This window comes from Seriola dumerili, unplaced genomic scaffold, assembly GCF_002260705.1.
Source record: "Seriola dumerili isolate Sdu_G_001 unplaced genomic scaffold, Sdu_1.0 BDQW01000043.1, whole genome shotgun sequence".
Taxonomy (NCBI): Eukaryota; Metazoa; Chordata; class Actinopteri; order Carangiformes; family Carangidae; genus Seriola; species Seriola dumerili.
This window is the reverse complement of record NW_019174298.1, coordinates 495,540-517,269: the sequence shown is the minus strand read 5'-3', so window position 1 is coordinate 517,269 and position 21,730 is coordinate 495,540. Positions and strand designations below refer to the sequence as shown.

General features: G+C 40.3%; 1 protein-coding gene across 1 annotated transcript; it reads left to right on the top strand.

Annotated features, from left to right (window-relative positions):
* The first annotated feature begins 1,287 nt into the window (after positions 1-1,287).
* Positions 1,288-19,827, top strand: LOC111217388 (RNA-binding protein 38-like). Its single transcript, XM_022739235.1, has 5 exons — positions 1,288-1,338; positions 1,482-1,707; positions 3,253-3,376; positions 5,728-5,782; positions 17,909-19,827. The coding sequence occupies exons 2-5, from the start codon at positions 1,486-1,488 to the stop codon at positions 18,258-18,260; spliced, it is 753 nt and encodes a 250-aa protein (XP_022594956.1). The 5' UTR covers positions 1,288-1,338; positions 1,482-1,485; the 3' UTR covers positions 18,261-19,827.
* The last annotated feature ends 1,903 nt before the right edge of the window (positions 19,828-21,730 follow it).

Below are 21,730 nucleotides of genomic sequence, written 5' to 3'. Positions count from 1 at the left end.
ACATCATAATACTGTAACGCTGGTGTGTTACTCACGAGCTCGTTCAGTCGCGTGAAGCTCCTTTGTTGTTCATGCTCCCAGTGTCAGATGGTTTCTCCTTCCAGTAGCTTTCTGAGTGGCACAGACACCTCTGAGAGATTTGGGATGAATTTTGCCAGATACTGCACCATCTCCATAAATCTCTGTAGTGATGATTTATCCTTTTGCTCTTTAAGACTTGGCACTTTAATGTAATATCCATTATTTTATGTCAAGCTAAATGTGCTGAAGCTCAAAGCCTGGAGAATAAAAAACATACAGTTTTCTAAAACGGTTTTAGTGAAAAGCTATTTCTTTGAAATTCTTTGAAACACAGTAAACAGCTCTTATAATTTCAGATCCTCCTGTAAATTATTCCAGGAATAAGGAACATTGCATCAAAAAGTGTTACTTCATTCTCTTCTAACTGTGGGAACCAACATTTGTCGAATATTGTGTGAGTGCAGGTCGTGTCAGACCAAGGATCTGCTCAGATAAAACCTAAAACAGCTAGTAGTTAAAGTTATAGATAGATAGATAGATAGATAGATCCCAGGGAAAGCTCCAGCAGCTCATTAGTAATAATACTGATAATAATAAGTGTTAATAATAAATAATAAACAATAATAATTAAATAGATTAATGAAATCATACTGTGATAAAACCATACAATACAATAAGGCACATGGTGTTTAATTTTACCTCAGCGCAAAAATGTACAAACTGAGTCTGGGAATTTTACAAAATTCCAGTTTCCTCTGTGATTGTATTGACTTGCTATGAGCTGACTGTTCTCATCAGAGCGTTCACAGCCTCTCTACAAATATACATGTTCAAATAGGCCTAATCCTCACAGACGCGATCAGTCATGAATCATGTTTTGGTGACAGGCATCTTCTCTGCTCTTCACTAGATTTCAAATAATTCAACTGTTTCTTCATTTCACTGACAGTTAAGTATTTCAGCTGCCATGTGGGGGTTTCCTGTGTGTGTGTGTGTGTGTGTGTGTGTATGTGTGTGTGTGAGAGAGAGAGAGTGTGTGTGTGTGTGTGTGTGTGTGTGTGTGTGTGTGTGTGTGTGTGTGTGTGTGTGTGTGTGTGTGTGTGTGTGAGAGAGAGTGTGTGAGAGAGCAGCAGGGTGGAGCAGGAGGCGGGATGCGCCAATGGAAAAGACGCACCGCTCGCCTATTGGACCAGATCAGAGTGGGCGCACGCAAGACGCGCCCACCGAAGCTTAAAGACTTTGCTTTTTTTTTCCGGGACAGGAGACAAGAGGGTCCGAGACACCTGTCAAGAGGACTATACATCCAAAAAGCTACATGTGAGGCATCTGGAAGCTGCGTGATAAGCCATGGACGCACTGTTATCGTTATTATAGCCTCTCAGTGGCCGAGGAGCGTAAAGTTATTCCGCTGCTTTCTTGTTTCTCTTTGTGTCATTCTGCCTCTCTATTTTTTTTTCAAGCCGCATGAGTTCACCGCTGTTTTTAGGTCAGCTCGTCGGGGTTCCGTTAGAAATAATGCACCCCACCATGGAGAAAGACACAACTTACACCAAGATTTTTGTCGGCGGGTTGCCTTATCACACCAACGATGCTTCACTTCGGAAATATTTCGAGACTTTCGGGGACATCGACGAGGCGGTGGTGATCACGGACAAGCAGACGGGAAAATCCAGAGGATACGGCTTCGTAAGTTCATCAACTGCTTTCTAGGAGAAGAAAATGTGGACTTGTGAACACATGGAGAGAGAAATGCTGGTTTTAATTAAGGTTTTATCAGCCTCTCTGACTTAATTAGATAGTCAGGGGGCTAAAAACGCACTTGATCATGTCTGTTGCAGCCAGTAATGAGTTTAAAGCGACCTTATCGTTGTGGTTAATTATATTTCTTTTTAAATCTCCTACTTAGTGTCACAATCTCCGGCAGCATTTTTTTTTCTCGGCCCTGGTGGCTGCACATACTGGCACTTTGTTCAAACAGCAGCCATGTGCAGTGTGTCTGGTGGTGGCAGTCACATGCTTGAAGCATGAGTAGCAGGTTATATTTTATAAGTGTGTCATCAATTATCTCTGCTGCCCCAAAGTACAAATGAGCACACACACACACACACACACACACACACACACACACACACACAGATACACTTGAGTTGGTAATAAGCTGCTGCAGCTGTGGACAGATGTCTCAGTTTCTGCTGTATGTGTGTGAGAAAGAGAGAGAGGGAGGGGGAAGGTGGCTGATAGAGAGGGGGGAGTTAGTCTTTGGTCACAGAGGTGTGACATGTCAGTTGGCTCTGCAAGATAAGGCTGCAGTAGTTTCATTTTGACTTCCTCCCTCACAGCCCTTCCCCCCTCTGCTTGGATGGTTTTGGTTGTTTATATGAGCGACTGTGAGTTTGTGTGTTAAAGAGAAAGCGAAATAAGGAGAGGAGGATTAATGTGTTCTAGACTGACCTCAAGCAGTTCAAATTATCTCTACCTCTGCATAGTCAATTAGCTGAGGTGAGTTGTGTGTGTGTGTGTGTGTGTGTGTGTGTGTGTGTGTGTGTGTGTGTGTGTGTGTGTTGAGTTGTTTTCTCTGCTTTGGGACGCCGTGCTCATTTCAACCCTAACTTCCCCCTGGGCGCTCTTAATTCTTAGTAGCAGCTTCTCCAACACCAACGATTTCAAACCATCCACTTGCTTCTGTTTGCATAAGAGTCCAGAGTCTGATGCTGTGAAATGAAAGAAAGCGTGGCAGTTTCATTTCCAGTGTCCCATTTATTGGTGGTGTAGCTGTCTGCAAGCCTGTATGTGGCCACGCTGTGTGTGTCTTAACCTTCACTGCCCCTTCCCACTGCTTTCTGCCCACTCCTCATTTCACTCCCTCAAGGTAGATTCCAGTATCTCATCCTTGGCAGCCCAGTCTGAAAAAAAAACAAGTCTGCCTCCTACATATCAGCCCACATCCAACCTCACACACAGCCGACGCTCCACTTTACTAGTCAGTAAAACACACTGATTGCTCCCTTCATGTTGTGGAGTCAGTGTCTCCTCACGCATTCGACTCAAAGATTGAATCATTTGAGGAGAGACAAAGGGCTCCCTCAGGGCCGCCCTGCTCTGGGTCTTTTGCTTCATCGGAGCACTCATGTTGGTATCACTCCCCTCACACTGGATACAGAAGCTTTCACATGATGCAGTTATGAAGCCTGAAGAGTGATATTAATCAATATGCTGTTCCATTGTCAACAGGTGACCATGGTGGACAGGGGGGCAGCGGAGCGGGCGTGCAAAGATGCAAACCCCATCATCGATGGCAGGAAGGCCAACGTGAACCTGGCATACCTGGGAGCAAAGCCTCGCAGCTCGCAGACAAGTAAGTGTGTTCGATCACTGCTAAACACACAGGATCTATAGGGCCATACCAGCGGGTTGTTTTTTGCCATGTTTTACCCAAATACATAAGAATCATGTAGTTCGGATCTGTCTCCGAATACTCTTCCCTACTCCGTCTGTGGTTTTCATTCCCAAGCCCTTTGTTTCCCACCGCACTGACAACACTTGTTCAGTAGTAATAACAGTCACAGGATCAATTCACTGTTGGTGTCGGTCTTGAAGTGATTTGTCAATGATAAGAGAACTATTGACTATTGACCAGGTGCCGGCTTCACAAAAGTGATTGAAAGCGATGAAACTTGCTTAAGGTCTATAACCCTCCACAGTAAATATCCAGTCCTCTGGATCTAGGTCAAAGTTATGCGTCTATCAAATAGTAATGAATTTGAGAGAAGAGACAGTTTTGGATTATTTTTTGATATTTTTGTCTTTATTTGAGAGTTGACTCTGTAGCTGCAGATAGAAAAGATGGACAGAGAGAGAGGAGCATGATATGCAAAAATGATCCCCGGCTGGAAGCAAACATGGGGCACTGGAGTTGCATGGTATGTGTCTTTAACCATGAGGTCACCAAAATGTTCTGCTGACTGTTTTTTAATGGTGTTGCTTAGTGACACTGACATCCAACACTTCAGCTGCAGGAATGCACAACATTCACAAACTACTTTACACTCTGGAGAGATTAAACCTGGAAGACAAACAACACGGATGCCGTGACATGAAAAGATTTTTTTACATTCTTGTATTAACAGATGATGTTCAGACGCTGCTCTCACATCTGGGATGTCCCAGCATCCCACACAGCGCAGGAAGGGACACACCAGCAGGAAAATCATAATATTCGTTGCTTGCAACAATACTGATTGTGTTTACATGTGCATTAGTATCCTGGTATGATGAGTTTTGAGTTTCTCTGTTATGTGTTGCACATGTAAACACAATATCCTGGTTTCAGAAACTTGGATATGGTAGATGGAATCCTCCAATAGAAACTAGAATAGATAATGTCGTATGTAAATACTTTGTCCAGGTTTATGCTTTTTCTCTGCCGAGTTTGCAGGTGTGTCATCAGCTTATGCAGTTAGTTAGTACATCGAAAAATAAAGAGAAATATGAGTAATCAGGTATCAAAACCAGGATGAGACTCAAACTGGGGCACTAGTGTGCATGGAAATTAACTATAAGAAGATAATGTAACTTTGATGAAAAAATAATAAAGGCAGCTAAATCGTGACTGTGATGGACTTTCAAGTCTGTCCTTTTTGTTTTTATGCGTCACTGAAATTAATTGAAACCAACAGCTGCCTGGAAGATAGGAAACGAATCTAAAAACCAATAAATAAATGTAATAATTTGAGGTTGGTGGAATAAAACATGCAAAACCACTGGTGTGCTCATCACCCAGCCAACTGTCTCTGCTCATTCCCACCATAAATTCGCCCTCTGTGTACTTGAGTTAATGCACAGCTTTCATGCCACGGGGCTTTATCAGTGTACCACCAGTGTACATGCTTTTGTGCTTCCTCTCCGACGTTTCAGTGCACACCAGACCTTGACAGCAGCTCTCCCTCGCTGCTTCATTTAAAGCTCACTAGCTGAAATACCGTTGAGTGTAGGTGTGATTGACAAACAGCGGCGCCAACAACAACTGACTGTGTGTCCTTATTCCTGGGCCAGCGCTGCGACGCAACTCCCCAAGCATGCAGCTGATGGGAGATGGCAGCGCTTGGTATTTTGTTATTGTGTCTGAGAGAAGCGAGAGAATAGGAGGGAGAGGACAAGAAGAGCGAGAGGGGATGGGACTGTTAAGAGTGAGAAATAACAGAGTGTCTGTCTCCTCTTTGTCCTGGTAGAAAGAAAATGTGCATTTCGATATGCGTTTTGAACAAAAGAGGAGGGTTGATGAAGTCATGGCAGTACAGCAAAAGAAGAAATAACAGAGGAGTGAATAGCTGGAGGAATGTAGAAATAAAGTCAGAGGAGGGGCAGAGAGGAGGAGGAGAAGTTGCTCCTTTCTTACTCAGCCTCAGCTGATTCCCGGTGAACTCTGGAGGCAGCGAGGTCACAGATGTTTGTGAGCAAGAGAGTGCATCATTATTTGTGCGAGTGTTTGGAGCATGTGTGTATGCTGAGGGAATAACTGTCCGTCTCTGATACCCTGGTATACATGCTAACATCTGAGACAAACACGCACAGACAGAGAGGGAGAGAATCAGCTCTGTCCTTGTCTGCTCGTCTCTTTCGTTGTGTGTGCTGCCGATAGCTAAAATATCCCAACTCTCCCTCTCCCTCTCTCTCTCTCTCTCTCTCGCTCTCTGTCTTTGTCTGCAGGTCTCTCTGTCGGAGTTCAGCAAGTCCATCCTACGTGGGCTCAGAGGCAATATGGGTAAGATGGAGAAGAATCAATACCTCTATTTCCACCTCTCTCCCTCACCTGCCTCCTCCTCTTCAACACAATACATTTCACTCCTCCGTCCTTGACATTTGTGAGCGCTCGCTCCCTGTTCTCCATTTGGGTTGTGGTAGTTAGTGACACTCTGCAGTGTGAGAGAAAGAAAAAGCCCCAGTGGTTGTCACAGCACAAATGATTGTTAGAACTCTGCAGCGATTCAAACACACATTCCTTATCTTTATCTGTACATTGTATTTGGATCTGTCTTCTGTTGTCTCTCTGTCTTTCTGGTCCATTAAACACATGAGAAGCTCAATTCTGAATTTCACTCATGCATGACTTGGGCTTCACTGAGGCAACAAGCCTCAGCCTTTGGTCAAACTTCCATCCATCCCTTCTGTTTTTCCTCTCCACACACACACACACACACACACACACACACACACACACACACACACACACACACACACTGCTGCCTTTACCTCTCATCTATTTCTTCACACAGAGGCTGTTGCACCAATGTTTTGCATAACTTTGCATTGACTGGATGTAGGGTTGTGTGATTTCATAATACATACCATGGAGCAATATGAAATTGTCAACTGTCCGAGATTTTGCCGTGTCGTTTATATTTACACCTGTTTAATATCTCTAGGTGTATCAGGGCTGGATTTGTTCAGGGGTCACACAGGTAGACTGAGCCGGAGCTGAAGTGCTTCTCCTCAGAAACGTTACTACACGTCAGGGCAACATTTGGACTTCGGTGATACAGAACTAAGTGGAGAATGCAAGAACTGTGATTGGGCAGCTTTTGATTTCTTGTGCAGACAGTGAGGTTAACGTGAAGGAAGTTCAGGAAAGACAGACTGACACACATCTAGCAAAGCCATATCCACTGCAGACCTTTAGTTCCCTGTGATCACGGCTCACTATCACAGTGAGTGAAAGAACATGAACATAAATGAGTGCACGGCTGCAGTCTCCTAGTCAGTAATGAGACCAAGCAATAAAGAACCTACATAGATGTGAGTTGTGCTTAGCCTACCAGCGCTCTATGAAATATCACATAGTAGGATGAAAGAGTGTGAACAGGGTTACCATGGAGAATATAATTAAAGTACGACACATGCCTGATGCCTCATGTACAATATTAGCCTCAGTTTGTGCCTCTCATGTGTTTGTATGCGTTCGAGTCACAGAGGTAACCCATCATTTCCTCGAACAGATAATTAACCGGCGATGTAATGTAAATGTAATTAGAGCTGCAATGATAAATGATACTTACTGACTCTAATTTCTCAAATGCGATGATCTGATGGAAATTTTTCACAGGCGTTGTTTGCCATTTTCAAACATTTTATGGACGGTAGATTAATCGATAGTGAAAATAATTATTAGATGCAGCCCTAAAAGAGATGAAGTGCCTTGATTTGCCAGGTATTTAATTAGCTGAATTAGTCCCAGACATTCCTGTTTGGTTATTTAATCCGAAAACAGTCTCTATATCACATTACATTATGTTTATATCAATATTGCAGTATAAATCGACGTCCACAGTGTTAAAGGGTTTTGCACATATCGCCCACTCCTAATGCACTGGAGAGCAGAATGGTAACAGTGGTGGTAGTTCCTCAGTAGCTCGACCTGCTTGGATTCTGACTGTAATCTACATGTGAAGGGCGCCCGCCTCCTCATCCAGTCTCCCTGAGTTTCAGCGTGAGCACCAAAGGAAACCTTAATGACTCAGTCCTTGAGTGAAGCATGGAGGGTGATTCACTCCCAGGGCTGCTACAGACAGTAGAGAGACACTGTAGGTCGAACCCAGAAGCTTCTTGTTGTGTAAGCTGAGCATGGCCAACTCTCCTGACAGCACTTACTCAGGCTTGACTCAGATATTCGGTGTATCACTGTTGCTTAGGTGATCTTAGACAAGGATATTGTCAACCGGTGTCACAGCTCTCTGTATGTATGTATGTGGGAGTGCTGTCGACTTTGCAAATGTCATTTCAAAATGAAATATTTGCTATTTTAGGAAAAGAGTGCTCGGTTTCTTTGTGGAAAACTCATGTTGTAAGTTTTACAGACTGGCTTTTCTGTATTTTAGAGGTATTTTAAGAAACACACGGGATGTGGTGGTTTGGAAAAGATCTCCTCGAACTGACTTGCTGCAGGACGACAAGTTCTGATCCTGCGGCTACAGGAAAGTCCATTAAAAACCTCAACTGTTCTGAGTGCTATTAATATTGCAGTCCTCAATTTCTGAATGAGTGATGAGGGAATTGAGGCTGACCCAGATGAGCCTATGAATGAGTGATGATGGGCTGATTGAAAGCCTCCCGCAGTGAGGGCGGCCATTCGAGGCAGAGCGACTCACTCTTTTAATCTCTGCTTCCAGGGAGGATCGCAGCTTTGACACCACAAAAGAGGGAAAGCATCACCTGTAACACCAACACCACACTAACACGCCTGAAAGGCAAACACACACACACAGGGTGGCAGTTTGTCTTTTAGAGTAGAAACACCTGCACACTCAAGCATTTAGATGTGTGAAACCGTTGTGTGTTTAAGCTGTCTACCTAGGAGGCTTTTGTTCTGCTCCGTGTCATTGCAAAGTGAATATCTTTGGGTTTTGGACTGTTGGTTGGACAATACAAGTCGTACATACAATTAATCAGTTAATTGTGAAAATAATCTAAAGTTTACTGATTTTTAAAATAAAATTGATTCTCACCTTTTTCCACAAGCTGCTGCCATTTTACAACAAGGCACACAATAAGTAATTTTACTGGCGTGTCAAAGGTGATTTATTGATGCTTTACTACAGACCAGTAATAAGCTCTTCTGAAGCATAAATAAATGTTTGGGTTGACAGGTCATGAGGTGAATGCAGACTTTATGGCTTATTTTTAAAGCGGAGAAGAATTCAGTGAAATGTTGTTGAGGATTTTTTACAATAAGCCATCAAGCTACCAGTTAAAATGTTAATGTGAAAGTAATTTATTTTCTTTAACTATTAATAAAATGTTTAAAAACAGCCCATAAACCTTTTATTTTTGAAGTAATACAATGACAGTCATTTTAAATGCATCTCTGATTTCTTTGAACAAACCCACATCAGGAGCTGCTGCAGTGCGAGATGATTTTCACTGTCAGGTCATTTGTTGATTCTTCTTTGATCAGCTGACAAATGTGACAAATCGTCTGTATAGATATATCTATATCTATACAGATGATTTGTCAGCTGATCAAAGAAGAATCAATATATATACATATATATATATATATGTATATATATAAAAAGGTGAATCCAGGCACTTTTTTCTTCAGTGTGTTGTTTAATCCTTTCAGCACTACACACATTCACTTTCCTTTTCAACAAAACATGAAATCCATCCATTGTTGATGGTTTGTTTAGGGAAGAATTATTGAAGAAGAAGCGATACTAACAACTGTAACCTCAGGAGATTTCAGCACAGCACAGCTGCAAGAGGTGTTGTACTGTAAATGAATGGCATATTCACGTCTTCACAACAGGAAACTAAAACTGCTGCCACTGTCACCATCTGTATTTTTCTCTCCACCTGCATGTAAAATGAACACCCAGCAAATCAAGCTCTTTGTGGTTTGTCATTGTCATTCTGGTAAGTGTAGAAAATCACTGAAGTCGTTTTGTATCCAACACAGTGAATCAAGCTGATAAGAAGACACCTGAGGTTAAGCTGCCTCTTGAAAAGATCTGGGCAGCCTCTTTGTCTAAATTCAAATACAACTCAGACAAAAACGACACCTTTAAACAAGGGATAAATAAACCTACAGCCTGTCAATCCATTATGTTTTTCAGTTTTCGTACCTGCAAAGGGCGCATGTGTCCAGATCAGATCTCTCTGCTCCAAGGCTCGATGTGTCTTTGACATGATCAGTATGACTGCAGTCAGCTTCAGACATTTCTTGGCAAAGTGAGGGAGTTTTTTTTTTTTTTTAGGAGACATCTAAAAGAAATAGCTCAAGGTCTAAACAGGCCTGTGCACTTGATAACGAATTTCACCATCAAATGTACCAAACTAATGTTTTCTCTCATGAGCCTGATACCAGTGCTCTTTTTTCCTTATCTCTATACTTCACTCACTGTTATCATTTTATGTAAAGTCACATGCTGCTAAAATTTAGTCACTTTTTTGTTTTTATTATTTTTGTGCAACAAATACACACTTATGTATGCAGGGAATTCATATATAAATGTTCCATAGATATTAAAACATGTTGTAATGGAGACAGATATTCAAGACAGAACAATAGCATTTCAAAGTCAACACAAACTCATGAAACATGGTTAGATACAGGAAGAAACAACAAAGGTAAATAAATACAAAAGCTAAACTGAATTGTACTGTATAACTGTCATAGAGGAAGAAACTGTACTTAATGTGGATCTGTCACATCTGGCCGGTACTACCAGCCTGCAGATCTGGCAGATTGTGTCGGTGAAGTCCTAGAAATCACAAGAGTTTGCCAAAGAAATAGTAATAAATTGTTGGAATAGAAGTGGATTGTTCTTATGTTACATAACACCTACATTAACTCCCAAATAAACTCATCGCTCATGATGAATAACACATAATGATACTGACCGACTTAACAGCACATTTAAACTCACCAATTAACATGTTGAATCTTCTTTGTCTAATCTGTTTGTATTGTAATTGTCATTTTAAACGAGATACAGTATGTTAATCAGTGACCTATACTTGTGGGCAGAGCCAAACCAGCTTTTTCACCCCTTTTACCAATCTTATTGCTAAGTGAAGCTTTTCAGTTTTCCCATCTAATTCACAAAAGTGTATTTACGTGTTTACCAAGATGTCAGACTGCTCCTTTAAACATAAAATCTCTCTAAATCTGTCTGTCACCTCCGTCTTCACTGCTGTGGGGCTCCCGGGGGGCTTCAGGGTCTGACACTCACACATGGCGCTGCCTCTTCACTCACACACAGTAAGCAGCAAATAACAAAGGCAAACTCAAACAAAGCAGAACTCAGTCTGCTGCTTTGGCGTATTTGCTTTAAGTTTTAAGATGACAGAGGACGAGCTGATGCCAAATGTAGCTCTGAGTTACAGCTGAGTCGGGAGAGGGAGGGAAGGGTGGGGGTGGGGGTGGGGGGGTTCTCGTTCGAGGGAGGGGGGAGGCATCTGTCGCCCATGGCTGCCTGCTGTCTGGTCTGCCTTTAGCGCCCAATGTGGTTGTTTGGCAGAAGTGAGATTTTTTCTTTTTTTTTTTTTCTTTTTTTTTTAATGTTCTGGTTTGTTTTTTTGAAAGAAAGTGAAAGGAGGAGATGGATGTTTGGTGAGGCTGTGGAAGGTGGAGGGGCGGTGGCAGGGGTACTTCCTGTTGAGACAGACAGTGGGAACAGAGAGGAGGGTGGTGGGGGTGGGGCACAGACTAACAGCACACCTGTGGCTGGTGGTAGACATGACACTGGGGCTCATTTTTGTGTGTGAAATGCATTTATGGTCGAGTGAAAAATGTTCCTCAGTGAAACATCAGTGCATCATAAAAGAGCCTCTCTGGGCGCCAACATGTTGACTCCTATAATACGTTCACATCCTCGACTGTTTTCTCTCCACATTACGTCTCTTGTTTTTTCAGTTTCCTCTTTGTCTGCCCTCCTCCCCCTCTGAATTATTTTTCTCTTTCCTCCTCTCTCTCAGCCTGTAGTTATTCCTCTCTGTGTGTTGGGGGGTTTAGGTAGATGGCGAACCCTCAGGTGTATATTCCACTTACCCAGGGACCCAATTAGGAGAGGCACTTCTGTCGCATGAAAAGCCTAATTTGAAATGTTTTTTTTAAAAGATCATGTTAGAAGCTGTTCATATCCCTGAAAGCTCCCACTTTGTTCAGCTGTCTGTTAAAGATGACACACATTTTGATCTGCATTTTTTTTAATGTGCATTTCAACACTAAACTCAGCTCCTGCTTCTCCTTTTGCAGTGCTTTATGGAGACATAAACGGATGCTGATAAGAACATACATAAGAATATACAATTACAGATTGAGGCCAATTTATAACCGGCAGTGACTTAGCATTTCAGATTAACTCTCTGGCTGCAGGCGGCTCTCAGGAACAATGTTTCTACTGCCAGAAATGTGACAAGAGAAAAGCAGGAAGCAGGGAGGTAGAAGACTTTGACTGTGAAGCAGCTGCAGATGCTTGATGTTTAACAAACAGCTGCTGACTCAGAACTGGATAAAACTTGGTCTAAATCCAAGATTTGCTAATTTTTTGGTTTGAATCTGAATCACATGATTAATGATCTGATTAAACACATGTACGATCAGAGCTGGAGCTGGCACAATGCCATTAATCGTCATTAAAGTCATTTTCCAAGGCAAAAATGCCAAACGTTACCTGGTTCCTCTCAATTGTAAGGATTTGCTGTTTTATATCAATGTAAATTGATTGTTTCTGGGTTGGTTTGAAGATGTGACATTTGAAATCTAGCTCAGCTCATGTGCTTCCCATTTCTCTTGATCATCTTTGATGTTTCTGTGGTAAATTCTGCTGATTGGACATGATTTGGAAAGACACACACTTGTCTATATAAGGTCTCACAGCTGACAATGCAGATCAGAGCAAAAAACGAAGCCATGAGGTGAAGGAACTGCCTGCAGAGCTCAGAAACAGGATTGTATTGAGGCACAGATCTGGGGAAGGCTACAAAAAAAATCTGCTGCATCAAAGGTTATTTATGCAAATACATTTTTTTATTTATTAAGCGAGTTTTATTTGTGTTGAAATCCTGAATATATCCAATAGAAATTAACATGTGAAAATGACAACAATCTAATATATTTCTGATAGATACACTGGGAGGAACTAATGGGAAATTGACTAAAAATGGAAACAAAAAAAGAAACAAACTAGAGCAAAGAGAAAGTTCTGATGCTGGCTGAAGAGAAATCATGCAGTAAGGAGAATTTAGTAGCACACGTCAAGTGCAGACAACAAAGGAAAGTGACAAACAAAGCCAAGCTAGCTCAAAGTCAGGTTAATTCTTGTTCTTTGCAAAAAGGTTGTTCAAATCAAATGCAAATCGCGTTCTGAATTTTACATATTTGTTTCACCTGATTTATTATTCGTTCAAGTGCAACAAACATACAAGAGTCTTTATGTTTATTAATGTCTTTAGTCTTTATGTCATTACATATGTTCATTTGCAAGATTTACACTTTCAGCACATACAATCTAAGACACACTGAAACTGTCATGACTTTAAACGTAATGCTCCTTATCACACAGCCTATTTGCATTAATCAAATTTAAGTGCAGTTCTTGATTGCTGACATGAGAGCTGAGCGTCCAGCGCTGATGTTGGCCTTTCTATCGTTCACCCTCCCTCAAGCTTTGTGTGTGTGTGTGTGTGTGTGTGTGTGTGTGTGTGTGTGTGTGTGTGTGTGTGTTCATGGAGAGAGGACGTAGGGTCATCTGTGTGCGTCTCAATGAATGTGTGTTTGTATCTTTGACTGACTCACCCTCGTCACATCCCTCATCTGAACTATTAAAAGCATGGCTGTCCTAAGGCATGAAGGATATGATGGCTGATCCTTCACCTCTCAGCATCTCTCCCTTCTCTTCTCCCTCCCGCTCATTCCTCACTCAAGGAGCCCTGACCTCGACCCTCGCTAAAAAAAATTGCGGATGTTTTTTTATTTTCCTTTTATTTCATTCGTTTTACTCGGTATATCCTATCTCTTTTATCCTGCTGCCAGGTTCTGAGGAAGGACAGTGAGGGGGAGTGCAGCAGAGGAAGCTGGCTGTGAGGGAGTAAACCCAGAGAGGGGAGGGAGAGGGGAGTCAGTGGAGGTTATTCTGCTCTCATGGGTCTGTTAGTGAACGTACGCCCATGCAGCTGCGCCAATTAGCCCTGCCATGTCTGAACCCCCCACTCCCACGCATACACACACTTATCCATATCGTCTTCTAAGCTGCTTAACAGACTACACACGACCTGTTAACTGTGTATTATACTCGTTTCATTCAGGCCTGTTTTTCACTCTTTCTGCATGTGTGCTTTGTAATTTATGTATGAGTGTTCGTCTGTCTACACCCCCCTGTGTGCGTGTGTGTGTGCGTGTGTGTGTGTGTGTGTGTGTGTGCGCGTGTGTGTGTGTGTATGTATAAATGTGTGTTTGACAGCCAGCGATGATGCCAGGCACGGGGAGGAGAGAGGCAAGGCGCAGCTCCCTCTCGTACGATGCCACTGTCACATTGGATCAGTCAGGCCGATGCAGGCAGGCGGCAGCACACAGCCGTGGGAATGACACTGCACTTCTGCTCTGGGAGAGACTAACAGAGTGAGCAAGGAGAGAAGGGATACAGAGGAGTAGGGAGGGGGGCGTCACTAGCTTCAGTTTTGTTTTAACTTTATGTTGTTGTATGTCATCAATGTACAGATTTTATCTTTATCAGGGCGCTGCCTTCTTGGCCAGGCCAAGACTTATTTTCTCAATCAGCTTCTCGCTATGAGCGATGGAGTCAACTATTCAACATGAGAGATTAATGCATCTGTGGTTTAGTCATGTGTTTTTTATTGAATTTTATTACAGTAGGACAAGGCTCAGTTGGAAAAGGGTGATGTTGATAGATGTCCATACTACTCCAGAGCTCTGGAGCTGCTAAAACCGAGACTTTTGGAAACACTGGTGTCCCATTTTAGTTTCAAAGCAGGAGAACACTTTGTACATCTATTTATTTTGTGAGGCAGGTGCGTAGGATTAGGCTCAGTGGATCCAAAGTAGCAATCAAAAAATTCTGCACACCGTCTGACTCTGCAACAAACAATTTAATGCAACATTTTGATCCTAGACTTTCATCAGGCAAATGAAGGTCTGATGAAGCTCTTGAAGTTTGTTGCAAGTCAGACAGTGTGCGTGATTTTTTTGATTGCCACTTTGAGCCCATTTTAGTTTGAAAACTGCAGGGTTGGGTTTTAGTCTGGAAAGGCAGAAACTGAGACATTTGAAAACGATAATGCAGACAGTTATGACGCATCCTTCTCCCAATCTATGTTTTCTGCCGCCTTGACCGCCATATACACAGTAAGAAAAGAAATCTCTGGTCTTACTTTTCGTCATTACAGTTCTGCATTTGTAGTATTTTTTGCAATAAGCAACCACCTGCTGAGTAGACAACTTGTTTCCTGTTTACATTGGCAAGTGCCAGCCCAGTGTACGTGAATAGTCATGTGATATGTGTTTTCAGATGGATTGGTATGGACAGAGATAAATTCCAATACAGAGCTAAAACGTTTGTCTGGATGGAGATTTTGATTTTTAATTTTATGTTTTCGTTTCAAGGCGCCTTTTAAAATGAAAATGTCAACTACTGTACTTAAGTATAGGTTCTTGTACTATACTTAAGTATCTTAATTTAATGCTACTCCACTAGAGAAATATAGTACTTTTTACTCCATTACATTTATCTGATGGCTATAACTTTTACATACAAAACAGATGAAAAGCTTATAAACTGCATTATTAAAGATTAAAGAAGTGGTTTCTAACATCTTTAGATTGTGATCTCTTACACAAAAAGCAGTCTGGGCTCAGAGTTTTGGGCTTTGACAAAGAATAGAAAAAATGTCAAGACCCCACACAATTATCTTGTGACCCATTGGAGGGGCCCAACCCCTGGGTTGGGAACCACCCTTGAGCAGCTACAACAGTAAAATGCTGCTTTCATATTGATGCATCAACATTAACGATCAAATAATGTCATATGTAATAATACGTCAGTCACAGGCTACTTTTCTGTGTTTTTACTTTTGTTAAGTTTAGTACATGTTGCTGGTAATATTTCTGTACTTAGTCAGTATTTAGTAACCCCACCTTTGGTAGATATCACAGCTTCAAATGGTTTTTGTAGCAGCTAAGAGGCTGGCTATCTTTCACACACAGCAATGTTTATGATCTACCCACATATTTTCAATGATGATGAAGTGAGGAGACTTTGAGGGACGTTCCAGAGCTTCAGCTTCTGTTTCTTGAAGTAGTTCATGGTGGATTTTGAAGTCTGCTTTGGGATCTTTTTCCTGTTGTAGCAACCAGCCTCTTTCACTTTCAGTGTCTTGACTGACTGCAGGACATTTGCATCCAGAATATGCTGATATTTACTGGAATCCATGCTTCTTCCTATCTGTGCAGCGTTTGCTGTGCAGCTGGCGGCCACACAACCGTAAAGCAGAATAGTGCAACCCCCAGACTCAACAGTTGGCAAAGGTGGGGCTACTAAGTAATGACTTTCTCGTATATAAGTCTATGAAATAGAAAGTAACAGTACATTAATATTTTGAAGAAAAGCTCCTCTATAATCTGTTTTTGCTGAAGGAGTGGAATTTACTTCGTTTCACTTCAAAAATCAACAAACTATATAATTTGGCCAAAATTTTGCGTATGACTATGACTATGGCATTTTCACTTAGTTTAAAGGAATTGTTTTACATTTTGGGAGATTTGCTCATTTGCTTTCTTGACAAGAGTTAGATGAGAAGATTGATACCACTCTCATGTCTGTCCAGTAAACATGAAACTATAGCCAGTAGCAGGTTAGCTTAGCTTTGCTTAGCACAAAGATGCTACCAGTTTCATGGTTAAATAGATATAATATTTAAGTATGATTTAATTTGGGTTTTATGGAAACAAGCCAACACAGAGATTTTCAGACAAAATGTTTTATCCAACTTTCAAGCCGGTCAATTAGAAATTTCACAGGAGTATTTGGGACTTTGTGGTTCCTCGACAGCACACAGTATGGTTAAAAGCGTTAAAAGCAAAAAGTTTAGAGAAGAGTTAAGTAAGGTTAAATAAGTTAACACTGCATTGGAATACAATGGCAGGCATACTACACATACTGGTGTGTGCCTGTGTGTGTTGTGTATACAGCAGAGTGGGTGTGAATAGGCCTAGTCTCAGTGTTTGTTGTGTAAGCACACCTGATCCCTGCCTCGCTCTGTTTAGGGGTAAGCAGCAGCAGCAGGCCGCCTCTCGCTGCTCTGATCACCTGTTCAGACTCAGTGACAAGGTTACCGCAGGTTAATGGCTTTGACTGTAGGCGCTAATCACGGGACTGAAAGTGTTAAATACTGTCATGTTCTGTTGTTTTTACTTAAGCGCAGCAGCATAACCTAGTTCCTCTGATATTATCACTGTTGCTGTTGCCAGATGTAACTGAGGCAGTTCAGGTTAAGTGAGCAGCCTCAGGCAAGGGCATGACTGAATACAGGAGGACAGTAGAGCGCTTTTTCCCCTCATTATTGCTCAGAGTACCAATGATGTCATACACTGCATCTGTTGTGTCAGGTTGTGGGTGTGTATGTGTTTTCAGAACCATTCCATTCAGAGATCACTGTTTTATTTTTTTTTTTTAAATATATCCAACTGTGATCAAAAGTATTTTCTATTCAGTGTTTCACTTTTAATGATATTGATTTTTCATGTGGAACAAAGTGTTTTTTTTTTTTAAATTTCTCAGGCAGTGTGCTAATTAAACTTAAACACAAGGGAGAAGGTCTATTTTAAGGCCACACTGCTGCTAATTGCTCTTAAAGGAGGACTCAGGGTTTCTATATGTGGGATATAAAGAAAGGGAGCAGTTACTGAGGAAACTGTTGTCTGTTTGTTTATGTTAAACGTGCAACATGTGTCTGTCTCTAGTTACTGTCATTTAAATGACACCAGATCAGATCTCACCCAGACACTCTGGAGTGGCAGCTCTGAACACACATAAATCAGATTTCTCTGACATTGCCATCGGATATTCAGATGTGGGTATGAATGAGGTCAGGCCTATGTGTGTGTAATTGTCCTTTTTTATGTATCAAACACTTCTCTTATTCTTCGGTGTCAATTAAAATATCAGCTACATCTTTTATGATTTTTTTCATCGTCGATTAATCATGATTCATTTCTTGATTAAATGATTAATTGTGTGATCTTGTAATTTCTCAGAGTCCAAGCTGGCATATAAGGTATGCATTTCTTTATAATAGTTTATTGTAATAGTTGGCCTGGAAAACCAACAAATACTCACATTCTCTGGTTTTAACCCTTGTTTCTCTGTGTGTTCAGGCTGGCCCAGCAGTACGTCTACCCTCAGGCGTTCCTCCAGCCCAGCCTGGTACTGCAGTCCCAGCTCAGCCCCACAGCAGCAGCGCTTGCCTCCCCTTACCTGGACTACAGCTCCGCCTACACCCACTACGCCCCTACAGGACTGGAGCAGTACCCCTACACCCCCTCACCGTCACCCTCTGCTGGCTACCTCGGCTATAGCTTCTCTCCCGGCACGCCGGCGCCCACTCTCACTGCATCCGCGACGCCTCCGGCTGCCATCCATCCTCCTCTGGCTGCACTCACCGCTGTGTCTGCCGCCCCACAGGCCTTCCTCCACTACCCTCTGCACCAGCCTGACCGCATGCAGTGAGCAGCTCTGAGTGGAGCTGAAGCTGCTGAAATGACGATTCAAAACTGTTTGGCTGTGGAGCTGTGGCATCATCAGGATGAGACTGGATAACCAGGAAGAGGGTGTGATTTAATCAAAAGGGCTTTTAGAAAGCACTCTCATTCCTGTTTTTTTATATATATTATTGTTGTAATAAATGTTTTATTGCTATTGTCATCAGCATACGATCTGAATGTTTTTCATAAATGGGAGAAGTCAGGGACTAGAATGAGATGACTGGTTATCTTCTGGACTTTTGCCTCTTACCGTTGACCCTCAGTGCAGAGGTTGGAGGCAGTTTGACTGCTGGCGAGTGCATCGGCAAAGACTATAAAAAATATGTCTGTTTGACATGATGCTGCAGCTGCAGTTTCTCCAAAGGTACTGAGCTGAATTCTGAACATTAGCCAAGCTGGGAGCCAGTTCCTCTTTCAGAAACGCAGGTCCAATTACCTCCTCGTCAAGGTTATGTTTCTGTCTATGGCCTTAGAGATCTCTCTCTCCGTACCTGGTTCAATTTGTCATTTTTATTTGTCTCTCATCTCAAATGAACAAAATGGTTATTGTACTCCCTTTTGTTCCTTTGTCTACCGCTGGCAAGTTATTACATGGTGATAATCACAGTTTAACAGAATATGCAATTATGATGATGAAATATAAGCATGAATAAGGTCGACAACACTGGTATATTGTTTTTATATTGCTACTGAGAGAGAATTTGTTAACACTTACAACATAATAGTCATCACATGACATTCCTGCAGTCGCTTATTAGGATATATGTGACCTGTAACTTTTGGAGCAAAGGAGTCTGGATTTGGTTTTATGATACTTAAATTACATAGCTGTCAATACATATCAAGTAAATGTGTTTGGATGTAGGTGTCAAGAAGTATATGTTGTTGCTGAATGTGTGTGAGTGTATTTGGTGTCTGTTTTTGTGTGTATGTGAGTGACAGAGAAATAGAGTGATGCAGTATAAACAAGTGTGAGGACCAAGCTCCTTCTCCAGCCCATTGTACTGGTCAGAGTTGTTTCTTTGTTTTTTGTTTGCAGAATACAGACAAATGCGTTAGTGATAGTACTGGAGTCTCTCAGTGCTTAGTAGTCATGACCCAAGCCATACATCACATTTAAAACAAATATGCAAAATAAAATGAATATTTCTAAAAAACAAAACAAAAAAAGACATGCTACTGTTTTCTGAGTATAGCAATTGTGGTTAATATCTGCAGTTTTCCTTTATCTATCTATCTAACACGGGCGTAGGTTTGGTCTCAACATATGTAGGGACACAAAAACCCAGCCACCCCTCCAAAACAAGGACATTGGCTTTTTGATGCCGTCAACCAAACAGTTTATTAACATATAAGTTCTGAATTTACATTCAGGAATGCTGAAGAAAAAGTATGAAGTAATATAATAAATATAGCATAAGAATAGCATATATGTAGAAATTACATATGAAACCTGTTAGAAATTCAAACAATATCATATATTGACATATATGTCTAGCGAATACAAACATGTATTTAAGTATGTCTCTTTATATTATAGACTTGTTACATCCCAAAACCTGTCAGTATATGTTCATATTATATATGTAAATATAATAGATAAACATGTATGTTTGAATTTAATAATAAATTATTTTAAAAATCAAATACAAACATAGAATTTTAATAAGCATGTTAATTTAAACCTATACCTTCATATATCCAGATTATGTATGTATGTCCTGATTATATATCCTCTTATACGTGACACATGTGGTATCACAACTCTTGATATGGGGAAATATATGTCATATATGTTTCGGAAGTCATAACATACAAAAGCATAAAAAGGTCATAATATGGTGAGGCATAAAAAAGTCATACTACAGTAAGGCATAAAACTCATTGTATGGTGATGCATAAAAGTCATACTATGGTAAGGCATAAAAAGTAATAGTATAGTAAGTAATAAAAAGCCATAAAAATTTTACATTATAGCAAGACACAAAAAGTCATGAAAACGTCATAGTGTAGTAAGGTATAAAAGAGCATAAAAATGACATACTATAGTAAGTCATAAAAAGTCATAGTATAGCGAGGCATAAAAAGTTGTAAAAACTTCATGGTATAGTAAGGCATTAAAAGTCATAAAAAAGTCTTAGTGTAGTAAGGCATAAAAAGTCATAAATACGTCTTAGTATAGTAAGGTATAAAAAGTTATAGTATAGTAAGTTTTAAAAAGGACAAACAAACAACAAAGTGTATGTTGAGACAGAAAAAGGCATAAAATTGTACCGAATAAAAAGTCATAGTATAGTAAGGCAAAAAAATTCACAAAAAAAACAAACTACAAGAGGGCATGAAAAGCTAAAAAAACTTCATGTTACAGTAAGGCATAAAAAGTCATAGTATGGTATGGCATAAAAAGTCATAAAAAGTCATAGTATAGTAAGGCATGAAAAGTCATAAAAATTTCATAGTATACTAAGGTATAAAAGAGCATAAAAAGTACCTAGTATAGTAACTCATAAAAAGTCATAGTACAATAAGGGATAAAAAGTCATAAGAAAGTCTTAGTGTAGTAAGGCATATAGAGTCATAAAAAGTCATAGTACAATAAGGCATAAAAAGTCATAAAAAGTCATAGCATAGTAAGGCATAAAAATTCATAAAAAGTCAGTATAGTATGGCATAAAAAGTCATAGTACAGTAAAGCATAAAAAGTCATAGTACAGTAAGGCATAAAAAATCATAAAAAGTCATTGTATAGTAAGGCATAAAAAGTCATAAAATGTCTTAGTATGGTAAGACATCAAATGAAATACTATTGTGAGGCATTAAAACGCCAAAAAACGTCATAGGATATTAAGGCAAAAAATGTTTCATGAAACATCATAATATAATATGGCATAAAAACAAGGTCATAAAAACGTCATAGTATGGTAATGGATACAACGACATAGTAAGTAAGGCCTAAAAATGTAAAAAAAAAACATCATAGTATAGTATGGAATAAAAATTTCAAAAAACTTAATAATATGGTAAGACATCAAATTAAATACTATTGTGAGGCATAAAAATGCCAAAAAACGTCATAGTTATAGTATGGCAAAAAATGGGAAAAAAATATCACATTATATTAAGGCATAAAAGGTCATAAAAACGTAATAATATGGTAAGGTATCAAATGAAATACCATTGTGAGGCATAAAAATGTCAAAAAAACACCATAGTATATTAAGGCATAAAAGGTCATAAAAACATCATGGTATGGTAAGGCATCAAATGAAACAATATTGTAAAGCATAAAAATGCCAAAAAACGTCATAGTATAGTATGGCATAAAAATGTCAAAAAAACATCATAGTATATTAAGGCATAAAAGGTAATAAAAACGTGATAGTATGGTAAGGCATCAAATGAAACAATATTGTAAAGCATAAAAATGTCAAAAAA

Bases quoted from the DNA above. Each gene is read 5' to 3' on its own strand.
- LOC111217388 (XM_022739235.1), top strand. From the start codon at position 1,486: ATGAGTTCACCGCTGTTTTTAGGTCAGCTCGTCGGGGTTCCGTTAGAA. The intron at 3,377-5,727 runs GTAAGTGTGTTC...CTTTGTCTGCAG, and splicing joins GCCTCGCAGCTCGCAGACAA to GTCTCTCTGTCGGAGTTCAG. The intron at 5,783-17,908 runs GTAAGATGGAGA...CTGTGTGTTCAG, and splicing joins TGGGCTCAGAGGCAATATGG to GCTGGCCCAGCAGTACGTCT.